This window comes from Coloeus monedula (assembly GCF_965178545.1).
Source record: "Coloeus monedula genome assembly, chromosome: Z".
NCBI lineage: Eukaryota > Metazoa > Chordata > Aves > Passeriformes > Corvidae > Coloeus > Coloeus monedula.
In genome coordinates this window covers 677,994-702,116 of record NC_138822.1, presented here as the reverse complement: position 1 = coordinate 702,116, position 24,123 = coordinate 677,994, and the positions used below count along the sequence as shown (strand labels likewise).

Sequence of the window (24,123 nt, the reverse complement as noted above, 5' to 3'; positions counted from 1 at the left end):
GCTGGAAAATCTCCTGCTCCACAGCTGCTCACCTCAGCTGGGCTCCTGCCCCACAGCAAGCAGAGCAAGGCCCAGACACAGCTGCACTGTCCCTGCTGTGCCTCATCACAAATGTGCCCTGAAACCAGCAGCAAACACACCAGGAGCAGTTTGGATCTCCTCACAGAGCACCCTCCCATCATCACACCATTTTATCCATTCCCTAGGAATTAAATCAGCAGTGAATAAAAGAGTGCCTTCAATAATTACCCGGCATGTCACAAGACACCTCATGGGGACAGCCAGATAAGCTCCCCTGGTGACAGAGCAGGGCTCACCATCATTATTTGTCTCCAGTGTGAGCACAGATGCTAAAGCCTGCTGTGGTTGTTCTCCACAGCATGAGCAGCCCAGCAATACCAAATCCACTTCCCCAGGCTTAACTGCAGCTCTCCATTTCTTTCACTGCATCCAGGTCTTTATTTCCTTCCTTGTCAGAGCATATGAATGAATCAGAGCATCTGAATGCTCCCTTGAGGATGAGGACTAAAAGTGCATTTAGCACATACAGAAATTTAGCAATGGCTCATTTACTCTGTTTGATGACAATGGTCAGAGGTCCTCAGCCCCACAGCACTGCATCTGTGCACATTAATAACAGAGCACTGCATTCATTCTGCTTCACAAGGCTTGGCTTTGATAAACACACACCTGTAGTCACACCTGGAAACATTAATTCTCCTCTTCAGCTCCTCCAGTTTAGGCCCATGCATGGCAGAGCCTGGGAGGAGAAGCTCCCATTGATCCCTGCTGCTGGAGTGGCAGACAAACTGTTTGTTTCACTGATGTCCTGCCAGCTGAGGAGCTTGCAGAGAACTGCTAAGGTTAGCAGTTGGTTATGACAGGTAGAAAATGAGCCCCGGTTCTGCAGTCCTTCAGGGAGAGGCTGCTCCAGCCATGTCCCTTGCATGGGGTCAGTCCCTCAGGGACAAGCCCTGCCACCAGCCCTGCTCCTGGGGCTCCTCTCTGCCAGGAGCCTGCTCCAGCACAGCCTTCCCTGGGGATCACAGCCCCTCTCAGGACTCCCTGCTGGCTGAGGGTTCCTCAGAGCTGCGGGGCATCCAAACCCACGAAAGCACTGCATAATTCTTCGGACTATTTGCTGAGGTTTAGGCACGTCAGCATCCTTGTCCATTTTCACAGCAATGTATTTAGTCTGGTTATTGGTACCAAAACCAATCTGGATATCATATTCCCATATGAAATTTGGCCTTGGTAACTGCAAATTTAAAAATTAAGAAGCACATCTGAATTTTTCAGCTTCACTTTGCATTTGACAGAGCACTGGGGATGCCAGCTGCACACTCTGAATTGCCCTTTTCACTCATCCTACAATACCCCCAACATTATTTTTGGCATTAAGTCTTTCTCCAGACTATGCCAGACAGGGAAAAGATCAGGAAGAAAGGGTGCTCTAAAAAAACAGTGAATTTTTAATGCATTAATATTGGAACAAGGAAAAAAGTCTCTTTATAGTACCCAGTCTTAGCAGTTGCTGGCTGTACAGCAAAGTTGAGACTCAACTACATTTTCCCAACACACAAACATTTCTTCAGAAATTGAAGTACAATAAAGGTGAAACACATTATTTTATTTATAAAATATTTACCTAATAATTTATCAATACTTTTTGCATGGTTTTCAAACAAATTAGATCCAATCCCCATAGATATTTTGCAATTAAGGAAAAGGCTGAAAAGGAAGGGAGTGGAGAGAGAAAATTACACATGATGCAGCATCTGTGATCTCTCAGAAAGCCAAAAAGTTAATGGAATGCACCTGGAACTACACCCTGATAAAATCCATTAGTCTCCAGACATGTATTTTGCACCTCCAGCATGTTCCATCTTTAACCACAATTTGAGGATTAAAAACTGTCCTTTCTTTCATCTTCAGGTTCACACGTATTTTTCCATTTCTGTAGTTCCTGAGAATCATTTATCTTCCATGCTTCAGCAAAGGACTTCATTTTTTTCCTGTGGGAGAAAAAAAAAGCCTAATCAAAATACAGACACATTTTTAAGTGAAGCACATCAAACCCTGAAAGTCCTACAGTCATCTGCAAAATTTTATACACAGTCAAAAATAGCACAGCTCAAAATGTTTTCTGATTTTCAAACAACCAGTTAATATTTTCTAAGATATGTGTTCCTGCTCTAGGTCAGCAACAAATTAATTTCATAACTAACTTACAGCACCACCAGCAATGACAAAATGATGTAAAAAATAGAAATAACAAATTGTTAAAGGAAATAAACAGCATTGTAGTCAGCCCTGTTAAATTTTCATCATTCTGTTCCTACAAATTTGCACTTGTAGAATCATAAAAAGAAAAAGCATTTTCAATATAAATGAGTGCACACATCCTTCCTATTTTCTTCTCAGCATTTTTTGATTTATAAGAGCTGTGACAAATTACAAGACGTTTAAAATGGGTTAACACACGTTCCCGACGACAGTAATGTCAAAACTGGATTAAATTACCCAGTGGATTTTCTTAAATAGTATGAAAGTATTTAAAAAAATAAGACAAGGCATCTGGCCCACGGGTATTGTGACAGCACAAGTACAGTGCTACCAACAGGGCTGAGTTTGACTCCCCAGAGCTGGGAACTCCTGCTCCCACCAGACAGACCAGAGCCACTCCTGGAGCTGTCACATCACCCTTGGGAAGAAGGCTCCGGGCTCCCAGACTGAGTGGTGGAGGACAAAGGACTCACCACAGCTTCAGATGAAGTATTTACCCTTTTCCACTGTGAGAATAGAAGGAACTTGCCCTGGAAACCCGAAACAGAGCGGGCAGGTTTCGTGTCCCAGGGCTGCGCAGGGGGACACGTCATTAACTCTGCTCTGTCGCCCTCACCGTGGCCCTCTCTGGGCACCCTAAATCAGGCTTCCCACTGCATCACCCCACACTGCTCTTACTGCTCATGGGGTTTGGGTGCAGGGAACTCCCTTTCTAGCAATGAGGACATGCTGGAACTCTCCTGGACCCGTCCCAGTGACACGCCACCAGAATTCTCACAGAACAAAGAGAAATGGAAAGGATATATTACATTATTTCACATTTTATTATCCAGTAAGTCTGGCCTTCCATCTCAGATTCTCACCTTTCTGAACAATTTTTTCTTAATTTTAGAACCCTACACAGCCTGCAACAGCAGAGTTAAGATACTGCTCGAGATCTGTTGTTTTACTTTTGCCAATTATGGACTGGTATTTCCAATTAGTATAAGCTACCACATTATTTTTCCTATAAACTGTCATGTACCTTCAAATGTTTTTATTTTGCTTTATTAAGGGACAGATAAGAAACATCGTTAAGCGCCGAGCACTGTCGAGTTTTGAAGTTTGCACCTATAAATAATTAGTAGTCAAAATGTTCTCATACAAAATTATTCTGTCAGGATTAGGTACAGCCATCAGACAACCAAGATCTTGGTTCATTTTGTTCCTAAGGGGCTATGTGAATTTTGCTCATAGGACTGCCATGGAAAATAACAGCAACAGAAAAAAACCCAGTGAAAATGGATTATGAATATCTAAACTGTGCACATAATGTTACAGGATTTACAAATCCATTATGCCACTCAAGACACACAGGAATCTTCATAACTAGTCTCATATATAAGGTACAAACACCCCTGAATGAAAATTGGAGATCAGAAAAATATTAAAGTCCCTAGAACTTTCAGTAAAATTTTGCGTGTTTGTGGGGGCAATCAAAATACATTATAAATATTTATTTTCAAATTAAACTGGAAGAAGATTATCCACATTCCCTTCTTCACTTTAGTATGCAAAGACAATTCCAAGTTCCAAAGTAAGTAATAAATACTTTCTAAATTAAATTCATTAGTATTTTCAGTACCACTGGTGAGAACATAAGTAGGTATTATAGAAGGAAATAATTTTTAAAAACATCACAGTTGTTCTGACCTTTTCATATTCACTATTCTTTCCAACTCCTTTGATTTGTGAGCTGCTTTCTTCAAGATTTCTTGAGGAACATCTGCCAGTTTGGCAACATTTAGCCCATAACTCCTTGCAGAGACTCCTTTAGTTATTTGATAAAGAAAAGTGATAAATTCAGGATTCTCTTCCACCTCAGATCCTAAAAAAATAAAACCAAAATCAAAACCTCCTCCATGTGGCAAATACATAAGTCCCCTGTCCTGATTAGCTTACAATGTAAGCAGATAATACAGCATGAAGAATTATTTAGGGGAAAGGTAAATATCAGTGGCAACTCATTTAAAAAAAACCATTAAAAATTCTACAATTATTCTGTGAACAGACCTTTATGATGCTTCTTGTAATTCAGGCACTGGGACCATCATGTTTCAAAACAGTTTCAAAACAATCATATGTGTTTTTTCACTCCATAGAGTGCTAAATTTTGGAGCTGCTTGACACAGTAGGATGAAGACACTGAAAGTACAGGATGTTAAATGAGGCAGCCCCATTGAAATGAAATCCATGGGAGATACAAAACACATCTTGCTCGTGAAGGCCCATAAATAGCAAATGTTTTCAGACAGCGAGATCTTTCAGAGAAGGAGTTGCCATATGTTGTATCCCTAATCCCTCCTCCCTAATCCTTTGTGTTTGGCTGCTATGGAAGGTTGGATGCTGGGATGGGCGAATCTTTCAGCCACCTCAGCTCAGATATCCTCCTGAGACACGTGAAGGAAATGCATGTCCAGTTTTCAACACCCCCCTAAATGTTTGACCGGAGTGAGTCTGGTGGGTGTGTCACATCCAGGTGAGGTGTAAATTGTCACACCAGGGTTACTCTGTGCCAGAGCCCCTCTCAGGTTTACACTGCACCTTGCCGTTGCCCGGTTTCCTCCTCGTTGACCAGGAAAGCCATGTGGTAATTCCCCACTGTGTCGGGGTACAGCCGCTGCAGCTCACACACGGAGGGGTAGTGGGTGACAAACAGAGTCAGGGCCTCCACCTGCAGCACACACACACGGAGCAAGGGTCGGCCCTGATGTGGTTTTTACACAGCCACACAGGGCTGCTATCCTTCATGCACATCCCTCCGCCCTGAGCTTGGACATGTCACCTTCCCACAAAGGGCGGGCTCCCCGCGAGGCAACGCTCACTTACATCTCTGATAAAATGCTCAAGGGTGGCATAGGCAATAGCAATGCCATCGTGCGTGCTCGTCCCTCTGCCCAGCTCGTCCAGGATCACCAGGGACCTCGAGGTGGCTTTTCTGATTATCTCAGCAGTGTCTGTCAGCTCCTCCATGAAGGTGCTGCGGCCTTTGTAGATGTTGTCTGCAGCGCCCATTCTGCACCGGAGACACAACACAAGCACTTGTGAAAAATGCCAGCTAATGCTGGGAGAAAAATACTCATGGTGATGAAACCATCCTGTTGTAAATCTCTGGTTGCTGCTCCAAGCAGAGCAGAACTTTCACCTTCCATAAGAGTTTCCCAGCACACAATTCTCCCACCCTCACAAACAGGACAAGGCAGCCTGATTTTCCCTCAAAAAGAACCTTGGGACTTCAGACCAGTTAGCTCACGAGAATTCCAGCACAGGTAGCTGCGAAGGTGAATTCTAATCCTTCAGTTTAGTTCAGCCCTAGTTTTGTATGAGTTTCCAACGCTAACAATACCCAAAAATATCGGATAGTGGCATTGCCACATAGAGTGGAGGCTCATGAGACCAGGTATTTGTGAATCCGAACACCAGACCAGTGATTTCCTTCAGGCACTAACAAAATAACAATTATTTCCCCTAACTGCACAGGTATACAATCTCAACTAGCATACTTAAACAAGATTTAAAGGTATTTTGAGATTTCTCTCCTCATTCTGTTGAAACACAACTCTTAGCAGCCCCCAGGCAGGTGAGCTCCACACACAAATTCTTCCACTTTCCATACCACTCTTTTAGCTCTGATTCAGATCCATGTAACCCTCAACCCTCAAACTCTATCTCAATTTGTGATTGAATGGTCGACATGACAGAAATCTCTTATTAATCCACCCTGGTTTTCCCTTTTCCTGCAGCTTTCCTTACCTGTTCAAGTAATACCCATTCTATATTGAAGAAAGAGCATTTCCTTCCTGCATTTGTGCTTGTCCATTACACTAATCACATTGCAGCATCCCTTCTGAGACAGGTCATCATGAGCAAGCCACTCAGGAGGGATGTAAAATTGGATTTATTCACTCTTATCAGCCAATATAAAGTTACATACAAGCCACACTGATTTAAGCAAAACTGACTCGTGGACTTAGTATATTATATTTTCAAATTAAACAGCAGCCACAACAGTATTTAGGGCCAATCAGAACCCTTGAAGAGAAGCCAAATACAGCGCTTTTTTCTCTGTCTTTTGCTGGGTCTCTCCCTATCATAATTGCTTCTGTTACCTACAGAAACACCACCAAGATACAAGTAATTTCATGAGCATCTTATGACTAAGAGTAGTTGACAAAAAACAAGCAGGTTGGACCCAGTATAAGTATGATTTATATATATCCTCTGGTCCCTGCCCTGAAAATCTGCCATGGTATCATGCATAACTGCACAATAAGCAAATCTTCAGTTATAAATTAACTACTTGTGGTTGGAGATGGGCATATGAGCAAACTGAGTGTTTTTATTTCATTGAGTGTGTGCTAACACACAAGTTACACTCCCACATACCCAAAAAGACAGGTGATTCCGGCCATAAGCTAATTCAGCCATAGATGATTTTTCTCTGAATTGAATATATAAGTCAGGATAATGAGGTGTTGTGAAATTAACATTTCATTAAGCCACTTACTGCTGTAATCCTTTCAAATGCTGGGTTAGGAATGATGAACATTTCAGTGAATTTCTCACAGTGCCCCCACCACCCTGTGGCCCCTCTCCCAGCTTGGTTCAGGCACCAGGTACTGCTGTAAAACCAAACAATCCCCCTTATTGCACAGATGCGCAGAGAACAGTGTGACTTAGGTCTGGTTTAACACATTAACTGCAAATACATTCATCGGAATGACAAATACTTTTTATGTTTGAACAATCTCTGGCTCCTTAATGAACAACTTCAGTCTTAGTGTCCGACCCTACAATTAGTGGCATTACTATTTTCTCAGTTTTTACTTGGCTTTTCCTTGCAGGGACAGCATCTCACAGGCTGTCTCTTGTGTGCCTGTGATGATTACACACAGAGCTTCCATTTTTCTCTGGGACTGCATCATTTCCATAGAGTCCACAAAATATTTTAGACTGTTTTGTATCTAATTTGCATTCACAAAAATACTTTTCTGAACTTCCTCACTAAATGCTGGAGATACAAACAGAAATTAGTATTATCTTCCTCTTGTTGTTAAAGACAGCTGCAAAGAAGCCTTTTTTTTCAGCATATTAAAACATTCAAATCCAACTCAGGCTTAAGAGCAGATTAAAAAAAAAAGGTGTCTTTTTAAATGGCATAAAACCTCTTAAATGTCATCCTTAGAAAATGGATTAAATTGTTCTTTCTGCCTCTGTCCTTTACACTAGAAGAATTATAATTGTGTTTTGAACATACATGCTGAGCACTGTTATCCCAGAAGTAAGTAGGAATAACTGTGTTAGTGTGGATGATTGCAGTTATAAAACCAACAGTTAATTTGCAGCAAGGCACTGCTGCCTAACTTTATGCTCTGTTATTTCTGATACAACGAAGCTGTTGAGTCACAAAACCTATTGCTTAAACAACTCTTCCCCCCCCCCCCCCCCCCCCCCCCATTTAAAACAGCCATAATAAATCCCACCAAACTTCTCCAGGACTCAGTGACTCTGAATCCACATTTTAATGCAGCTCACCTCTAAATGTTTTTATACATTAAAACATTAAACTTCATCCTGCCCCGCCCTGCCCACGAGGAGCGTGCAGACAGGCAGTGTGAGCAGTGTCTCTTCAGATCCATCACTCCTCAGCAGATGCAATTTGGCTGGAAAACACTTGTTTTAATGTCTCTTTGACAGCCAAGCAAATCTTGGAAAATTAAAAGCTTTTCATCATATGATGTTCAACACATTTATTATGCAAACTTAAAAAAAAAAGAGAATGCATTCTCTCTTTTCAGTGCTAGGTTCAAGTAGCACAGATTCCTGTCACAGGCCTCAGAAAAAAAAAACTGAGAGGGAATGTTTTGTAAATTAATTTTCAGAGGGTAAGTTAGAGGATATAACTGTGCTACCTCACAAAAGAAGTTATCAGCATGCTCTTGGAGTTGGCTTGGTTTTAAGAGCACAGTGTGGACCCCAGAAGTTCATTCTTCTTTTATTTTACTGTGAATCTCTCACAGAGTTTGTGAAAATGAACAAGCAGCCTAGGAGCTGATAATGGTAACAAAACCCAGCTACATTGCACCAAATTAATCCCAGAGAAGAAGACAGCAAAGCCATTCCCTGGAGCCTTGTTTTCACACAGTTGCCAACAGCCCAGTGCTACTTACTGACTCCCAATCTATAGAATACTTAATGCTGGAAAAAAACCCCAAACTTAATTACATTTTCCCACTGACTGTAGTAACATCCCTGTGAGTTTAGAAGCTCACCTGAAATACTTACTGCAAAAATGGAACCTGTTGCAGAAGAATAAACCTAATTCAAGAACAATTAACATTACAAGAAAATTACCCTTTTCTCCAAGAATAAGGTGTAGAAGACTCTCAGCACCAACAAAAATCACTTTCTGTGATTCAAAGATAACACTGAGAACACCATGAATAAAATAAATTCATAATGTAACTTTACAATTCCACTCACTCCCTCACACAAACCCCTTTGAAATGTCATTTCAAAGATCACTGCATTTGCACAGGAGTAATTTAAATTAAAATAACCAGTTTACAAAAAGAGAGGATTTAGATGTGCTGCTGCCTCATAGTTCATCCCTGCTCTCCACAGCCTGTCAGTGCTCAGCAGAGCAGAGGGGTCTGCCAGGGCAGTGGGGACAGGCAGCCCACGAGGGATGGGCAGGGCTGAGGGCTGCAGTCCCGGACCTCAGCCAGGACAATTCTCAGTGCCGCCCACAGCAGTGCTCTGAACCCTTCTGCACTTCAGACACACTCAGGCTGCCCACAGGAATTCCACATGGCTACGCTGAAACATCCCAGCTTGGACTTCCTAACTTGTGCCTGCTCTCCACACACAATGGAGATGTATTAAGTAATTCCTCAGGAGACTGCATGTGCAAATTTATAGCAGCTCACTGGCAAGAAACTAATGCTTCACACTCCCCCACAACCTACTGGTACATCATCCTCTTCGTTTTCATCAAGATCTCACTGATGCTAACCAAAAACTGACAATAAGAAAAATAATTTCCAGAAGCTGTAATTACAGAATTAAGAAAAGAAAGAAGTGTGGCAGAAAGCATGGCTATCAGGACAGTTATTATTTTTGCACTGTTCATGGGTGACTTCTGAGAAGTGTGCCAAGTTACACGGATGATGACAGGAAATCAGAAACCTGTTTTCAGTCTACATGCACACACATGCTCAACCATTTCTACAACTGCTTATCTGCCACTTTAAATGAAGAAATACCAATGGTATGTTACCTAATTTAGGAGAACAGCTGTTGAGAAGCCTGACAGAATGCATTTAATGTAAAATACTTTTTTGTTTTGTAAATTATTGTAGATATGTGATAGTCTCAGTCACTGAGAGATTAATGAGGATATTAAAAGACTCTGAGGAATACAAATGTTGTGTTATCCTGGAAAGAAAAGCGAGTCCACAGTGATTTCCATGTTCAGTTTCATAGTGGTTTTTACATCTTTTTTTCCCCTTTTCCCTATCACTAGGTAACTGAAGCAGCCAGAACCAGTAATCACTGAAATCCTCCTTTCCTTCTAGAGCTGGCCCACAGGGGAATGCTGCACACACCAGCACCCCAGCGTTTTAAAAGAAACATTTCTAACAGGATTCACTTTCAAGATGTAAAGTGCATTGATTCTGAAAGCCAGAGAGAAGAGAAACACTCATGGATTCAATAATTTCAAAAGCTTCAGCTGGACAGGTAGTCCTGAGCTGCGACAACAGAATCCCTGTGAGTCAATGCAGGCCCCGAGTGACAAGAAGTTACCAGGACCCCTCATTCCTAGACTTTATAGACTCACAGGAATTCAGTTGTTACAAAAGGTTATGTTACATTACCTAGTGAAGAACACCCAAAAAATTTGCGTTCTGAAATTCAGCAATGATACCCTCCATAACATTTGAACTCCTTAAAAATACTTGTTACATTCCCGACGGCAAATACATCCCTCACTCTTAAATTATCAATGTAAATGTTATTGATGGTCAAGAAAAAGGCCAGCTTGTGAGTGCAAAGATTTTTCTGAAGGATAAATTATAAGAACAGATACTTAAATTAGGGTGTTTCTTTGAGAGTCGTCCATACTAGCCTGAAGATGAAAAAACGAAGACAAATCAAAACCCAGCGCGGGAATATGCACAGGTCTACACTCTCTGCTGCAGGACACCAGGAGGGAACTCAAGGTAATTAAGTTAATGTGCATTTGTAGCTGAAGGATTGAGGCCAGGGGGGATTAAAGAGCAGGAACTGTAGCAACAGAGTAGGGACAATGGCTGAAGCACTCAGCACAAGTGAACTTTTCCCCTTTAGACCTGCGGACACCAAGGACAATCCGATTCCAGCTGTGACTGGCTCAAGTCCTAGGATGGAAGAGGTTCAGAAAGGCAGACAGAACCACTCAGCTGCACTGTAGGACAGCTGGCCAGCTTGGCACGCAGGTTTCCTCCTGCCGTGCCCCCCTCCTGGGGAAGAGCTCTGCTCTGTCAGGGCACTGCGGCGGGCAGCAGGAGCGTTCTGTGAATCTCGCTGGACGTGTGAGTAACTCCCTGCGCCGACCGGGATGGATTTCCCATCTAAGGCCCTGCAAGCACAAGGGCCGCTTGTGTTCAGCCTTTATAAATACCATGTGTGCGCCCCACGGGCAGGCTGGGCAAACACGGCATTATTACACGTGCAAGAGACACAGACCTAACGCTGCAGATGCGTGTTTCTGTGAAGTGAGCAGAGACACCAAGCCCAATTAGCTACAGGTACACGCACAGCGTGCCTTAACTTGTTTCTGCAGAGCACAGAGCGCTGTCGGAAGCAGTTACAGCTCAAATGTGCTGCAGTCTGTCCAAGGCACAACTTTTCTAGGAAAAATGGAACCAAGTAATTTTTCAATTTAACAACACTAACTAAAACTCTTACTTATTCTCTTTTTTTTTTTTTTAAATCCAAACCAAAGCTATCTGCACGTGATGCAAAACGGCACAATGTACTTTAATACAGCAACCTGTTCTTCCCTGAAAGATGGGAACAATTTACCCCAGAGGTGCAATTACATGATTGATTGTGAGCATAAATGACAGGCTTAAGTAATTTTTGTTACTCTGGCAGTAAACAAAAATACAATTAAGGAGGAACAAAATGAAACAAATTACTGCCATAAAGAAGTAACATTTCTGAAAATTACTTTGGGGTTATTGACAGCTAAGAAGTTCTGTTTGTCTGACTCACTGTGCTTTCAATACAAACAATACTTTTTTTGGCATGTCAGTATATAAAATTCTCATGTGGACTTGCCATTCACTTGGGATTGCTTTGTGAGAACAGCTCCCTACTTTTCTGCACAATAAATAAATCAATGTGCATGGCAGAACCACTGAGCATTACTCCATACATACAGAATAAACAAAGATCTGGAAAAGTACCTTTGATTTTTTAATTTTCTGACCATTATCTTTCACAGTCTAACTGCTCAGGCAAATTGAGAGACTTTGCTCTATTTGTTCTAATTTTTTTTTTCCCAAAAAAAGATCTGAATTATTTAAACATTTATTTTCAGGTTTAAAGAACTTAAAAAAAAAATCTCCAAAGTTCTGGTCAAAACCAGGTTATGTACAAACAAGTTGTTCAGCTGAGATAAACTCCTCCACAGTTCTGAGTCAGCAATCAATCTCCTGGTGATTTCTGTACACACCTGCAGAACCTGCTGAACACTACTGTCACCTCCCCAATGGCTTCACAGCCTAGATTTTTATGATAAAGGTATGAAGAAGCTGACTAGATTAATGTCTTCATTTCTCTGAGGTGTTGTGATTGTAACTGGTATTTCTAGGAAAAATTATCTTCATCATCCTACCTTGTAAGCTTCAAAGAAATCATTGAAGCTTAATAAAGAAATAAATGGAAGCAAGGAATTTTTTAAAATTTAGACTCTGGTCTTTTGAGTTAAAACCAAAAAATTTCACATGTGATATAAAAATGAGAGGCAATATTTGCCTATTCCTATGCAAACAGGACCACTTCTAATAATGGAGCTTGTTACTTATTTACTATTTTAAATACAACTCTTTCCCCCTCTCTGTTCCTCCTGTGCAGCTCCCTTCTGACAAGCCAGTAAAACTGGCTGAATGAACTACGTGCAACGTGATTTGCCTAGTTACAAAAAGTTGGGAATTAATTTTGCCTCAAGAGGTGACATCAATGGAAGAGTCACATCCTCTAATACCTACGAGTATTATTTTACTTTTGTTCTTACATTATTTACCTCAGTGTATTGTGAAAGGCACTTGGAAAACGTATTCCACTCAACTTCCACTTTGATAGAAACATTCTTTTTCCTGCTTCACATACCCACTCCATCCTGTGCTTTCTGATTTTCTCAAGAGTTCTTAAAAAATATACTCTTAGCATGCCTTGGAACATTTTAACCTACAAGTAAATCTAAAAGTAATCTAAAGTAATCATGCAATTTTAAGTATCTCTCAAACTTGAATGATGGTGGCATTTCAATGAAGAAAAGAAAAAATAAAATACAAGCATCCCAAATCAACTGCCCAAACACTTGCAGGTATTCATACAGTATTTCCTTTCCCTCATGATTTTAAACCTTACTGGAATTTGTGATAATGCCATCGATATGAACATTTTATCCAGTTAAAATAAAATGTTTATCTACTTGTTTCTTTCAGCTCCACACACTTATGAAATAGTAATATGACTTTGTCAAGTTGTCAGAGTTAAATAGCTGCACATGCATGCAGGGAGGTAACACTCACAATACAGCTATTATAAGACCTGACCTTTCTGAGAGTAATTCCACCATTTACAGATCAGAAAAACAGACATTTTGATCAACCACACAGAAGAAAGTACTATGACTTGTTTGATACATGGCCTCTACAGAAGTGTGGAGTCATGAGGACTGAGTTTTCTTGGGTTTTTTTAGTTGGTCTGAAGAAATCCTTCATCTCTAAACTGTCCTCTTAAGCCTTAACAGCAATTCTTTCTAGATATGGGGAAGAGACTGAGGGCTCCATGCATCCTGCACAAGCCTACAGGGGCACAACCACGAACATTCCCTCATTTTCTGCCCCATAAATCTCTTTTAGGTGACAACAGTCAAGGCATAGGAAAAAAATGTGAGAGGACCCACGATGCCTGTAGGCAAATCATACCAGAAATGTCACTTTGGGACACATAAATGGCCCTTTCTCTTCCATCTTTGTGGATCCAAATGCGTGTGACTGATGTGGCTCTCTGCTCACGGGGTGATGGAGATGAGCAGTGCCAGGCACACCACTCAGACAGGCATTCAAACACTGATTTATTTTTTAATGCCATCATGCTGTGTCCTACGTGAGTGTGCAGCACTCACAAACCTCAGTGGAATGGGCCACACTCATCTGAGTGAGCTGAGATCAGCTGAGGATCCCACCTGAGCAGTGGCAGAGCAAGGGAGGAACAGCCTCCAGCTGGCAGAACAGCACCAAGTTCCCCCTGAGAGGGACTGAGGAAATGTCTTGGCTGCTCCAGCAGCTCCCTAAAGATAAAAAGAGACTTAATCTCATCAGTGTCACCATGTTAAGCTACGTGTATGTATAAATATTACCTTTTCTTCTTTCACCTGGAATGCATAACACATAAAAAGCATGCATAGTCACTCTGTCCAGACACTGGGGAAGGAGGAGCAGAGAGCTTTCCTCACACCAGTTCTGCTTCTTGGAAAAGAAGGAGCATCTGATGGGCGCTTCTGGGGTGCCTCTAAGGCAGAGGGCCACACAAAACCAGGCTCAGCTGGGGTGAAATAGCCAGGCTGGAGTGATGACAGAATATCCTGAGCAGGAAGGGACCCACAGGGATCACCCAGCCCAGCTCCTGGCCCTGCCCAGACCCCCCAACAACCCCACCCTGGGCATCCCTGGCAGCGCTGTCCCAGCGCTCCTGGAGCTCTGGCAGCCTCGGGGCCGTGCCCATTCCCTGGGGAGCCTGGGCAGTGCCAGCACCCTCTGGGGGAAGAGCCTTTCCCTGCTCTCCATCCTGACCCTCCCTGGCACAGCTCCAGCCACTCCCTGGGCCACTCCCAGGGACAGAGACGGGAGCTGCCCTCGGCAGGAGCTGCAGCCCCTGGTCTGGGACTGGCCATACCGTGGTGACTGACACTCCTGTGGCAAACTGAGTCATGCACACACCTGGTGTCCCCTCAAGGGTGGACACAGTGTGTGTGGACATGTTTCTCTAGACCCTGCAAAGGGGTGTGTTCACCACCAGACCTGTGTCACCACAGGCCACAGCTGGGAGGACACAGCTGACACTCCCATGGACCTCAAATGCATCTTCACTTGGCAAGACTCTCAGTTGTTCTGTTGTTGCTTGAAGTGATCAAAATCCCCTTCCTTTACTGAACCCATCAATCAACTCAGAAAAGCCACTCCAAGGTACCTGGCTGAGATTGGACCTTGGTGGCTGGAAATAACATGACCCAACTAAGGCCACTGGTGAGGGGGATGAAACTCCTCCATGATTTCAGTGCTCAGCTGTCCAAAGATTTCTGTGCTCTGGTTTTAATTGAACAAACAGCTTTTACACATGTTCAGAATCATTATACAAGAACAACAGATTAGAAAATACCAAAACAGTGATGTAACTTGAGACCTGGGACAGACAGATCCAGGATTCCACCATGGAATTCCAACTGTATTTGATACCATGAGGATTAAAGTCATGCTGAGAGGCTGCGAACAGCAAGATAACTCTTTCAAGAGAGACAAAGTGCATGAGAGGATATCTACATGCATTTTAGTGATGCCTCCATGTATTCATGGAACCTTTAAGCATGAGGCAGACCATGTGAGAGAGGCAGTTTTCAAAGGCATGTGAAGCACAGGGCACTCCGTTAGTTCAGACAACTGCAGCTGCACCTTTAATAGCATTCCCAGCTTGGCTGATGTATAAAACCTCCCTGGAAGGTGTGGGTCACTGTAATGACTGTGCTTGCTCCCTGAAATAAGTGAAAATAGTTCTTATTTCAACACAGAAGAGAAACCCTGGCAGGTAAGCACTCTAGGAAGGAAATTACTCTCTCTGCCCTCACCATCACCTGGTGCTGGCAGGGTTTGTTCTCCTTCACAGGGTTCTTTCTGAGGGCAGCTTGTGATATCCAAAAATTGATTCTCAAAGTCTTGAAGGCACTTGGTAATTGGAACTATAAATGAGCTTGTTTATTTGAAGATGTTTTGCCTTCTAAGTGCTCTAGCATTCTCCCTCTCCCTCCCAATTTTGAGCATGGACCCTTCATGAAGAGCTACTGTTGGCCCACAGGAAGTAGGATAAAGCCTCCTAGGAGTGGGAAATTCTTTCAATAATTAATGAGAAGTGGGACCTCTGCAAAGGTCAGCTTTCTTCAGTAGCTGAACATCGCCCCTCCTGAGGGCATGATTAAGCCAGCAGAATTCCGTTCATTAATTCCTCCATACATGGATGTCCACCCTTGCTCTGTGTTCCTACCCAAACACACAGAGAAACAGCATATTAATTTCACTGTCTGAATGACTATATCAGAACTAACAAAACCTGAAGGTTAATTTTAAAGCAGAAAATGAGCCCATTTACAGAATTTTCAAACATCAGAGAATTAAATATCCAAATCCCATTACAAGTCAATATAGATGGAGTTTCAGTCTTTTCAAAACCCTTCTATTTTTTTTTTTAATATAAACCCATTGATTAAGTTAAAATTCTTTAAGAAAAGATTGCAAGAAACCATTATCCCTTACTGGAGAAGGGAAAAAAAATAAGACAATATTAACCAACAAGCATCCTCCAAATCCTGTGTACTCCCCCTAGTCTGGCCTAGGATCAGCACTGTCCCCTGCCTATCTACCCAGTAATGAAGAAAGATCATTCCTGTCTCACTCCACCTGTAAGCAATTCCTCTTGCATCTTTAAAAACCGTTAATGTAATCCCGTATTTAAAGTCAATTTAGAGATGCTAGCATATATAAGCACGATATATCACATGGAATAACCATAGTAGCAACCTTTCAATTTCCATGGAAACCCTACTTGGAAAATAAGACACAAATCCTGGAGATACAAATCCCTTAAACCTGTATGAATTCACACTTGGAAGATGCAGTCTACAAACAAAAAAAGGGTAAAGCACCAAAACTGAAAAAGGTTTATCATGCAGAACTGTTGGTAATCCTGATGCACAGAACCCCTCACAGAGTCAGCCTGTAGAGCACCACTGACTGATCCCTCCCTGCACCCTTTGCTGCATCCTTCAGCATCCCTCCCTGCATCCCTGAGCATCCCTCACTACCCCTCCCTGCAGGGGTGCCATGCTAACAGCATCCCCCAAAACATCACCAGAGCAGTGGTGGAAGTACCTTAGAGACTGACACCTTCCCACATTAGGTTTTTAAAGTATTAAAAATATACCGAAGTTATCAACAACAAAATGAAAATTCACACTTTCCAGCAAGACCTTGTGGCCTGGGGTGACAGTGCAGAAACGAGGTCTACATAGATGTTATCATTAAAAAAAAGTAATTAAAAAAAAATCCAAACAAAACCAACCTGCAGAAAAAAGCACAGAAGACAAAACCAAAAACAAACAAAACAAAAAACAAACAAAACAAAAAAAAACCAAACAAAAAAACCCAAGAAAATTGGTGGTAGTTAAGAGAAAGGCTCTGATCTCTTCCAGGTCATTCCCTCCCAGGGGAGAGTACAGGGCAAAACCTGAGGTCTTAGAAAAAAGCATTAAACCTTGAGTAGGACACAACATGTGACAGCTGATTTATTGATTCTTTCCTCAAACCAGGCATTAAAAACTATTTCAAGGGTAACTTCCTATGGCTGTGAAGTGCCCTGACTACAACATCACATTTACCTGCCTGACAGATTTACCTACTTTAAGACCTATCCGAGAAACCTGAAAAAAACCAAAACCTACCCAAAAAAATCCCAAACCAACCAAAGAGAGGTGCCTATGTCTTGGACGGTCTCTGTACATCTTGAGCAGAATCTGGTAACCTGTTCCTTTTCTCCTTTTTCTTCCTGTCACCTTTTAACTAATGCATGACGATTTCTATCTTAATAATGTATTACCAATTTCTTCTGGATTGAGTCAATTAGTTTACTCTTAATTGCTAGTGCAATTACAAGAATTTCAGTAATTCTTCCACACATTCATCTGGTGTTTGACACATATCACATTAAATGAAGAATGGCACATCCAGCTGAGCTTCCAAAACTAATATAGACAAGGAGGAAAAAAAAATTTCAATTCCCTGTGCTAGAATGTGACTGGGCTACAAACGAAATGGCCTGAAAGCTCACAGAGTAACAAACACATTCTATGTCTGCTTGGCTTGAAGTCTGAAAGTAGAAGTGTTACCTTTGACCACACTACTTTATCAGCAAAGTTGTGAAAAATACTTGGATTTTATTCTAATATAGAGAAAAGTGAAGTGGAATCAGGGAAATACACTGGGGAACAGGTGGAACACAGATAAAAAAAACCTATTTGTTCTCTTTCAAGTGGGCACAAAACAAAACGTCTCTCCCAATGACTGTGTCACATTTCTTAGTATTTTCTGCAGAAATCATCCTTTTGCAATGGCAGTCTAGGAAAAGCAGAGGAAAGCAGATACTCAGCTTGAGAGTAACAGACTTACGTGTGTATGGTTAGAATTTAAGGAAGTGTGAACCCAAGTTCAGCTACAAAACCAGAGGAAGACTAAAATAATCCTCAAATGGTTAGTGATGCTGTAATGCTCCTTTTGTAACGTCAGCCAGATCCTGCGTCTCTGTGTCCCCACAAGAAATGCTCATCCCATCAAGCAGTCCTTTCAACACAGGGTAGGGGAAAAAAGTGAAGCATTTTGAATTCTCATCTCCAGGTACTTCTGGGAAGATGACACAAATGGTTGGCTCCGCACTGCACTGCACCAAGGTGCAATTTTCACTTGGCTTTGTCGTGACATAGTGGAAAGTAGGAACACAACACCTTTATGGGATGAAGCAATCCCAGGTGAGCAGTACCTCAGATTCTTGATTAAAAGTTACCTCTGGAGTGCACACTGGCATTACAGAACTAGAATTTCAGGAAATTCTAGCTCAGGTACCTGATTGCTGTGAAACTTATAACCATACATGATAATCCATCTCAAATAGCAGCAATAACACAAAACATTTACTAATTAAAGACATTATTATTAAAGAAAAGGGGGAAAAAACAGGGGAATAAACCATAACAATATTAGATTATAAAATACAGCGTTTTGACTCTACTGATATGTTTTACCAATTACTCATCAATGTCTCAAAAATGAGACAGTGAAATCAACTGTCATTATTCATTCTTAAAAGGACATCAAGTGAGGAGAAAGTGTGTTTAAGACTGATAGTACAGGAAGGAGATTAAGCATAGAATATATACTGGCCAAAATGTTCCGTCTCTAATATTATGAATACATACAACAGAGCTTCCCAGCAGAAACTGTGACATGATTTTCAGATGTGACAACATTAATTTTAGGAGAAACGTCATGTGGCCACCACCCAGCAGCACAAATTTGGCTGAGATGTCCATTCAGGGAGGTAAGTTAAATACCTGGATCTTAATCAAGACAGACACATTAAAATTCTTACCCTTTGAAGATTCAAAGATTACAAAACAAGTACTACAATTTACCAGAAAACTGGAATCACAACCTAGCAATGAACCTACTGTGCCTTTAAAATGAAAAAGGGAAACTTCAGGTATAAATTCTCAAGTTCTAAATGAAAAATTAAATTATACTTTGATACACACACTCCCTGCCACAGTAGCATTTCCATAAACATACAGCAAGTTTTGAGAGATTACCTGGTAAAAATTCCATCCACAACACCAATTGTGGCCTCCTCCGCAGGAACAAAAGAGCCAATCTGTGCCATGGCTGTGATCAGGGCCACCTGCTTGATGTAGGAGCTCTTCCCTCCCATGTTGGGCCCAGTAATTATCATGACCCTTTCACCATCTCCCTGGAAACACAAAACAGTGGTGAAATACATGGCCCTGCACATGGTGCCTCTACCAGAAAGTCTGGTGTGTGCTTAGAAGGATGCAGGACAAGTCTGCAGGATTAAATGTTCTATTGAACTCTTTCCCTCATTCTTGGAGTTCATCACATTTGCTTTTCCAGATATTCTCAAGTCCCAGATGCACCAAAATCAACTTTGATTACTCTTGAGCAAAATGGACACAGTGAGGGGGAACCTTCCTGTCCTCCATCAAGGACCCAAGAAAGAATTGAAGAATTTGGTCCCCAGCACAGGAAGCAGTGAGGGATGCTGAGGGATGCAGGGCTGGATGCAGCCAGGCCAGGGCAGGCACCAGGATGAGCAGAGGGATGGAGCAGCTCTGCTGGGAGGAAAGGCTGCCAGAGCTGGGCTTGTTCAGCCTGCAGAGGAGAAGCTCTGGGGTCACCTCACTGGGGCCTTGCAGGGCCTGAAGGAGCTGCAGGAAACCTGGAGAGAGACAATTGCCAAGGGCTGCAGGGCCAGGACACAGGGAATGGCTGCCCAGTGCCAGGGGGCAGGGCTGGATGGGAGATTGGGCAGGAATTGTTCCCTGGCAGGGTGGGCAGGCCCTGGCACAGGGTGCCCAGAGCAACTGGGGCTGCCCCTGGATCCCTGGCAGTGGCCAAGGCCAGGCTGGACATTGGGGCTGGGAGCAGCCTGGGACAGTGGGAGGTGTCCCTGCCCATGGCAGGGAGTGGACTGAGATGGGATTTAAGGTTCCTTCCAACCCAAACCCTTCTGTGCAATTTCTTTGGAGAAAGGGAGAAAGTCATGAGGTTCCAGCACAGCCTGCACTGCCTGAATCTGGCTGTGATCTGGATTCCTCTCCAGTTTGAGTTCTCATTGTCAAATGCTAAGATCTGGTAGGCAAAGACCTGACATAGATTTTACACTCATAACTGCCTGGCTTGGTATGACATAAGGACATTCAGAGTGGCTGCAACAAGGCATCAAGGCATTCCTGAGTCTGGCAATACCTGACTGCAACACAGCTACTGTGAGCAGACCATACCCAATCTCCATCAGTGTCTGTCACCATTAAAACCAGACGCAAGAAAATGAAATCAGATGCAAGAACTCATCTCAGCTGGAAGACTCCCCATGGTACTGCTATGTGTCTGCAGCTCCAGAATTAAATTGTCTTCTTCTAGTGCAAGACAATTGCTGATACAAAATTAAAACCTGTCAGTGAACCTATAAAGCTTTGTCACAGCCTGAATCGAGACTAAGAGCTTAAGTTATGCAAGGACATCACACAGCTAGATGTCTCCAGAGGGTGCATCTGATGAAATGCACCAGTGATGATCTAAACAGAAGGCAGCACTCTCCACTGCCCCACAGGAGGGGCAAGGGAGACAGGACAGGCTGTGCACAATGGACATTAGCCACACTACTTGAGGAACTTGGCACTGATCAGGCACTGTGGTAACAGCAACCACCAAATCTCCATGCAGCAAGTCTGAAAATCTTCACAAATTTGGGGTTCAGATTGGGCTTTCATTCTGTTTATAGGGACACACCCAAAACACAGACAGGACTGTCACTGATGTTATAATTCAGGTAACAGAGATGATGCAAGACCTCAGTATTTATTATATGTAAAAAGCTGACCAGCTTTTGAAAAGAAACCTCATCCATACAGAAGTGGCAATAAAGTCAAAATACAGAAAATGCCATTTCTGGGAAAAAAGGATGGATGTAATCAAGTGTGCATGACTGTATGAGAACAAAACTCATAACACTGAGTTCACAAGTTCATCTGTTAGAATCCACGGATTTTTTGCGTGTGTTTGGTGCCTGTCCAGGCTCCCTGCAGCCATGCTGTGGGACTGATGGCAGCTCTGCCAATGTTCTGGTTTTCAGGAAGAACATCTGCTGCAACATCAGACCAGAAAACGCCTCTGTCCTTACAGCTGATGCAGCCATAAGGCAACATCTTATTAGAATTCACAGCTGAAGTTAAAAGTTCTGAAACAACCCACAAATGTTTGGGGAAGAGAGGGGCAATGGAAAAATAAGCTGTTTATTTCAGGGCACTGAAAAAAAGCTTTTCCTCAAGTTAGATATTTGACAACACTTCAGCTGAAGACATGACAGGAGATGTATTTTCCTGCTGATCCAAACACATCACTTAAACACAGGAGACGCTTTAATAAACTGGTTCCCACCCACCTCTCTCAAGAAAGAGAGAACTCAAACAACTGTAGAAGCAAAAGTGATTGTGCCGTGATCACTTGGTTTTGTAATATTCAGTATTTAGAAACCCAGCATAAGAATGGCACTAAAAACGGAAAAGTGCATGATGATTCCTGAATGAAATGCTGAATTTCTTTGGAAGTGCCATCTGTCACTTGTTTGGAGTTGACAAATAATTTTGAAAACATTCTCTGATGTATTACAAAATATCTGTATCATTGTTCAGTATAGAACAGCACTTAAAAATGTTCCCCAAGAAATACATACAAATTTGAATGCTGTTTTTGCAGCAAATGTCTGGCAGTGTTTCACACCTTTCCTGTATTTACGGTATAAAGAGGCAGAGACACCTCAGAGATAAGTTGTGAGCATATCTTTTATATTCATTAAGAACAGATATTTAATATTTATAAAAATATATGGAGAGATAAATATTTAACGAATAAATTCAAACAGGATGTCATTTAAAAGACACATTTTAGTTTATCAGGAAAAGAAGGCTGTATGACACTAATATTTCCAGAAAGAAACTGCATGGTAGAGAATACATTAAAAAATTACAAGCAATCTTAGAATTAATCTGGAAAACCAAACCTGTGACATGTATTTGCATATTAAAAATTCCAAAACTTAAGAGTTTCGACAAAATGCAGACTCCCCATGATGACGCTGTTAAAAAACCTGTAATTATTCATTTGTTTTTTGAAAATAACCATTTGAAACACACATTTTCCTAATTTTGAGACTACCTCGCCTTTCTTTATGCCTTAAGGCTGAACAAGGTTGTGAAAAGAGCATGTGGCTGCAAGGTACCAGCAAAGGGACAGAACAGATGTGGTGACATCTAGCAACACCTCTCTGAAATGCAGCCCAGCAGGCAGTTGTGTGACTGAATCACCTGTTCCAACTCACTGGCCCAGAAGCTCGTCCCAGCCTCTTTGCCTTGAATCATTTTGAAGCTCAATCAGTTTCTTGGTACTTACTGAAAGGCTGGTGGTGTTTGGAACATACTGATCCTGTTCTCCCAGCAGAACATCGATCACAGGGTGCCTCCCATTTTTTATGATTATTTCACGCCGATTATCTTGCACAGTTGGTCTGCAAAAAAGGAAAGGTATTAATTCGGTGTTCTTTGTAACTGATTGTGTAGAACTACTGTAACTAAGGCCTGCAGGAGGGTCACCTATGATGTAGGTTTCTGTGGAAAAAGTACAAAATATAAAAATTAATTACTGCCACCAACTATTTCTGAAGACTGAGAAAAAGAGAATTCTGGAATAAAGCCACAGAATTTTACGACTGGAAATTAACTAACTCTTTGGGTGGACTTTAAAGGGAAGATGTGGGGAGTAAGATTTTCCTCAGGTTGAAGAATGATAGTGCAATTTAAATGGAAAATGGAAATCAAATAAATGGCGTCCTATAAAGACAAAGCACTGGGGAAAGAGGACAAACTGATAATGGTGGGGGTTTTAGCACAAACATATTTCCAACAGTTGTATAACCGAGATGAAACCAATATATAGACAGTCTTAGGCCTTGCACCATCTCTTCAACAGCATTCCTTAAACTTAAATTCACTTGAAGTCTGCAGAGTAGACACTCAAACATCAGATGTTGTTCTCTGGACTGCCCACACCATCACCTTTACACCTCCACTCGCTGCCTGAGAGCCCTGATGCTGTGAATTGTCTGTGCAAAGGAAGAGCCTCCCAGCACACTGCAAGAGGGGCTCACCTCTCCAACACCTCTGCTCCTGACCTGACTCATTTACCTGCCTCAGGCAGGGCCATGCCAAACAATTCTCACAAGCCAAAAAACATTCCTCCAAAATACTTAATATTGAAGTCCAGTCTTCCCTTCAGCAGCCCTCCAAAATAATTAATTATTGACACCTTCCCTGCAGCTGAGTTTTCCCTGAGAAGTCTCCTTCCTTCTAGTTCTAAAATTCAGTGTATTATTTAAATTCTGCACAGCGAATTAATCAGATTTCAGTTTGTTTTCTCATCTGAGTATACAGAAATAAGTGAGCAATTATTTTCAAAGAGATTTTGATAGAGGCATACAAGATCCCAAGAGTCCAGGAGTGATCAATATTATCTTTAATGATGTATCAAAGCAGAAGTATTTGCAAGTGGATTTCTCTTCATGCCCCTCTCAGTGGATGGGTCTTGGGCAGAGGCAGCAGGTCACTCATCAGCTCTCACACTTGAGCCCAGGTGAGGCATCACCACTGCTCTGCATTAATATTTACCTGTTAATTACCTGAGATACACCCTTGAAACATACCTCAGATACCTCAGACACCTCAGACTCTTAAGTATTAGAAAGATATCATAAGCTCAGACCTTGCTGAGAGTAAAAAAGAATTACTTTTGTAAAAAAGAATTACTTTTTTAAAAAAGACAGAAAAAAAGCCCATGCAAAGTCCAGCATTTATTTACATATAATTAAGACATCATCTACTAGACTCAGGTCAAACAGCAAACACAAAGATATCAAATT

The 24,123-nt window shown here is 42.0% G+C and overlaps 1 protein-coding gene across 2 annotated transcripts in view; it reads right to left on the bottom strand.

Moving 5' to 3' along the window:
* Positions 1–1,620: 1,620 nt before the first annotated feature.
* Positions 1,621–24,123, bottom strand: part of MSH3 (mutS homolog 3) — an 89,485-nt gene continuing 66,982 nt past the window's right edge. For both annotated transcript variants that reach the window (XM_082301435.1, XM_082301436.1), the window contains exons 19-24: positions 22,602–22,716; positions 19,226–19,383; positions 5,155–5,341; positions 4,870–4,999; positions 3,979–4,153; positions 1,621–2,015 (exon numbers count right to left, since the gene is read on the bottom strand). In XM_082301435.1, coding sequence (XP_082157561.1) covers positions 1,907–2,015; positions 3,979–4,153; positions 4,870–4,999; positions 5,155–5,341; positions 19,226–19,383; positions 22,602–22,716 — 874 coding nt within the window. In that variant the 3' untranslated portion in view covers positions 1,621–1,906. The remainder of the gene's footprint in view (positions 2,016–3,978; positions 4,154–4,869; positions 5,000–5,154; positions 5,342–19,225; positions 19,384–22,601; positions 22,717–24,123) is intronic.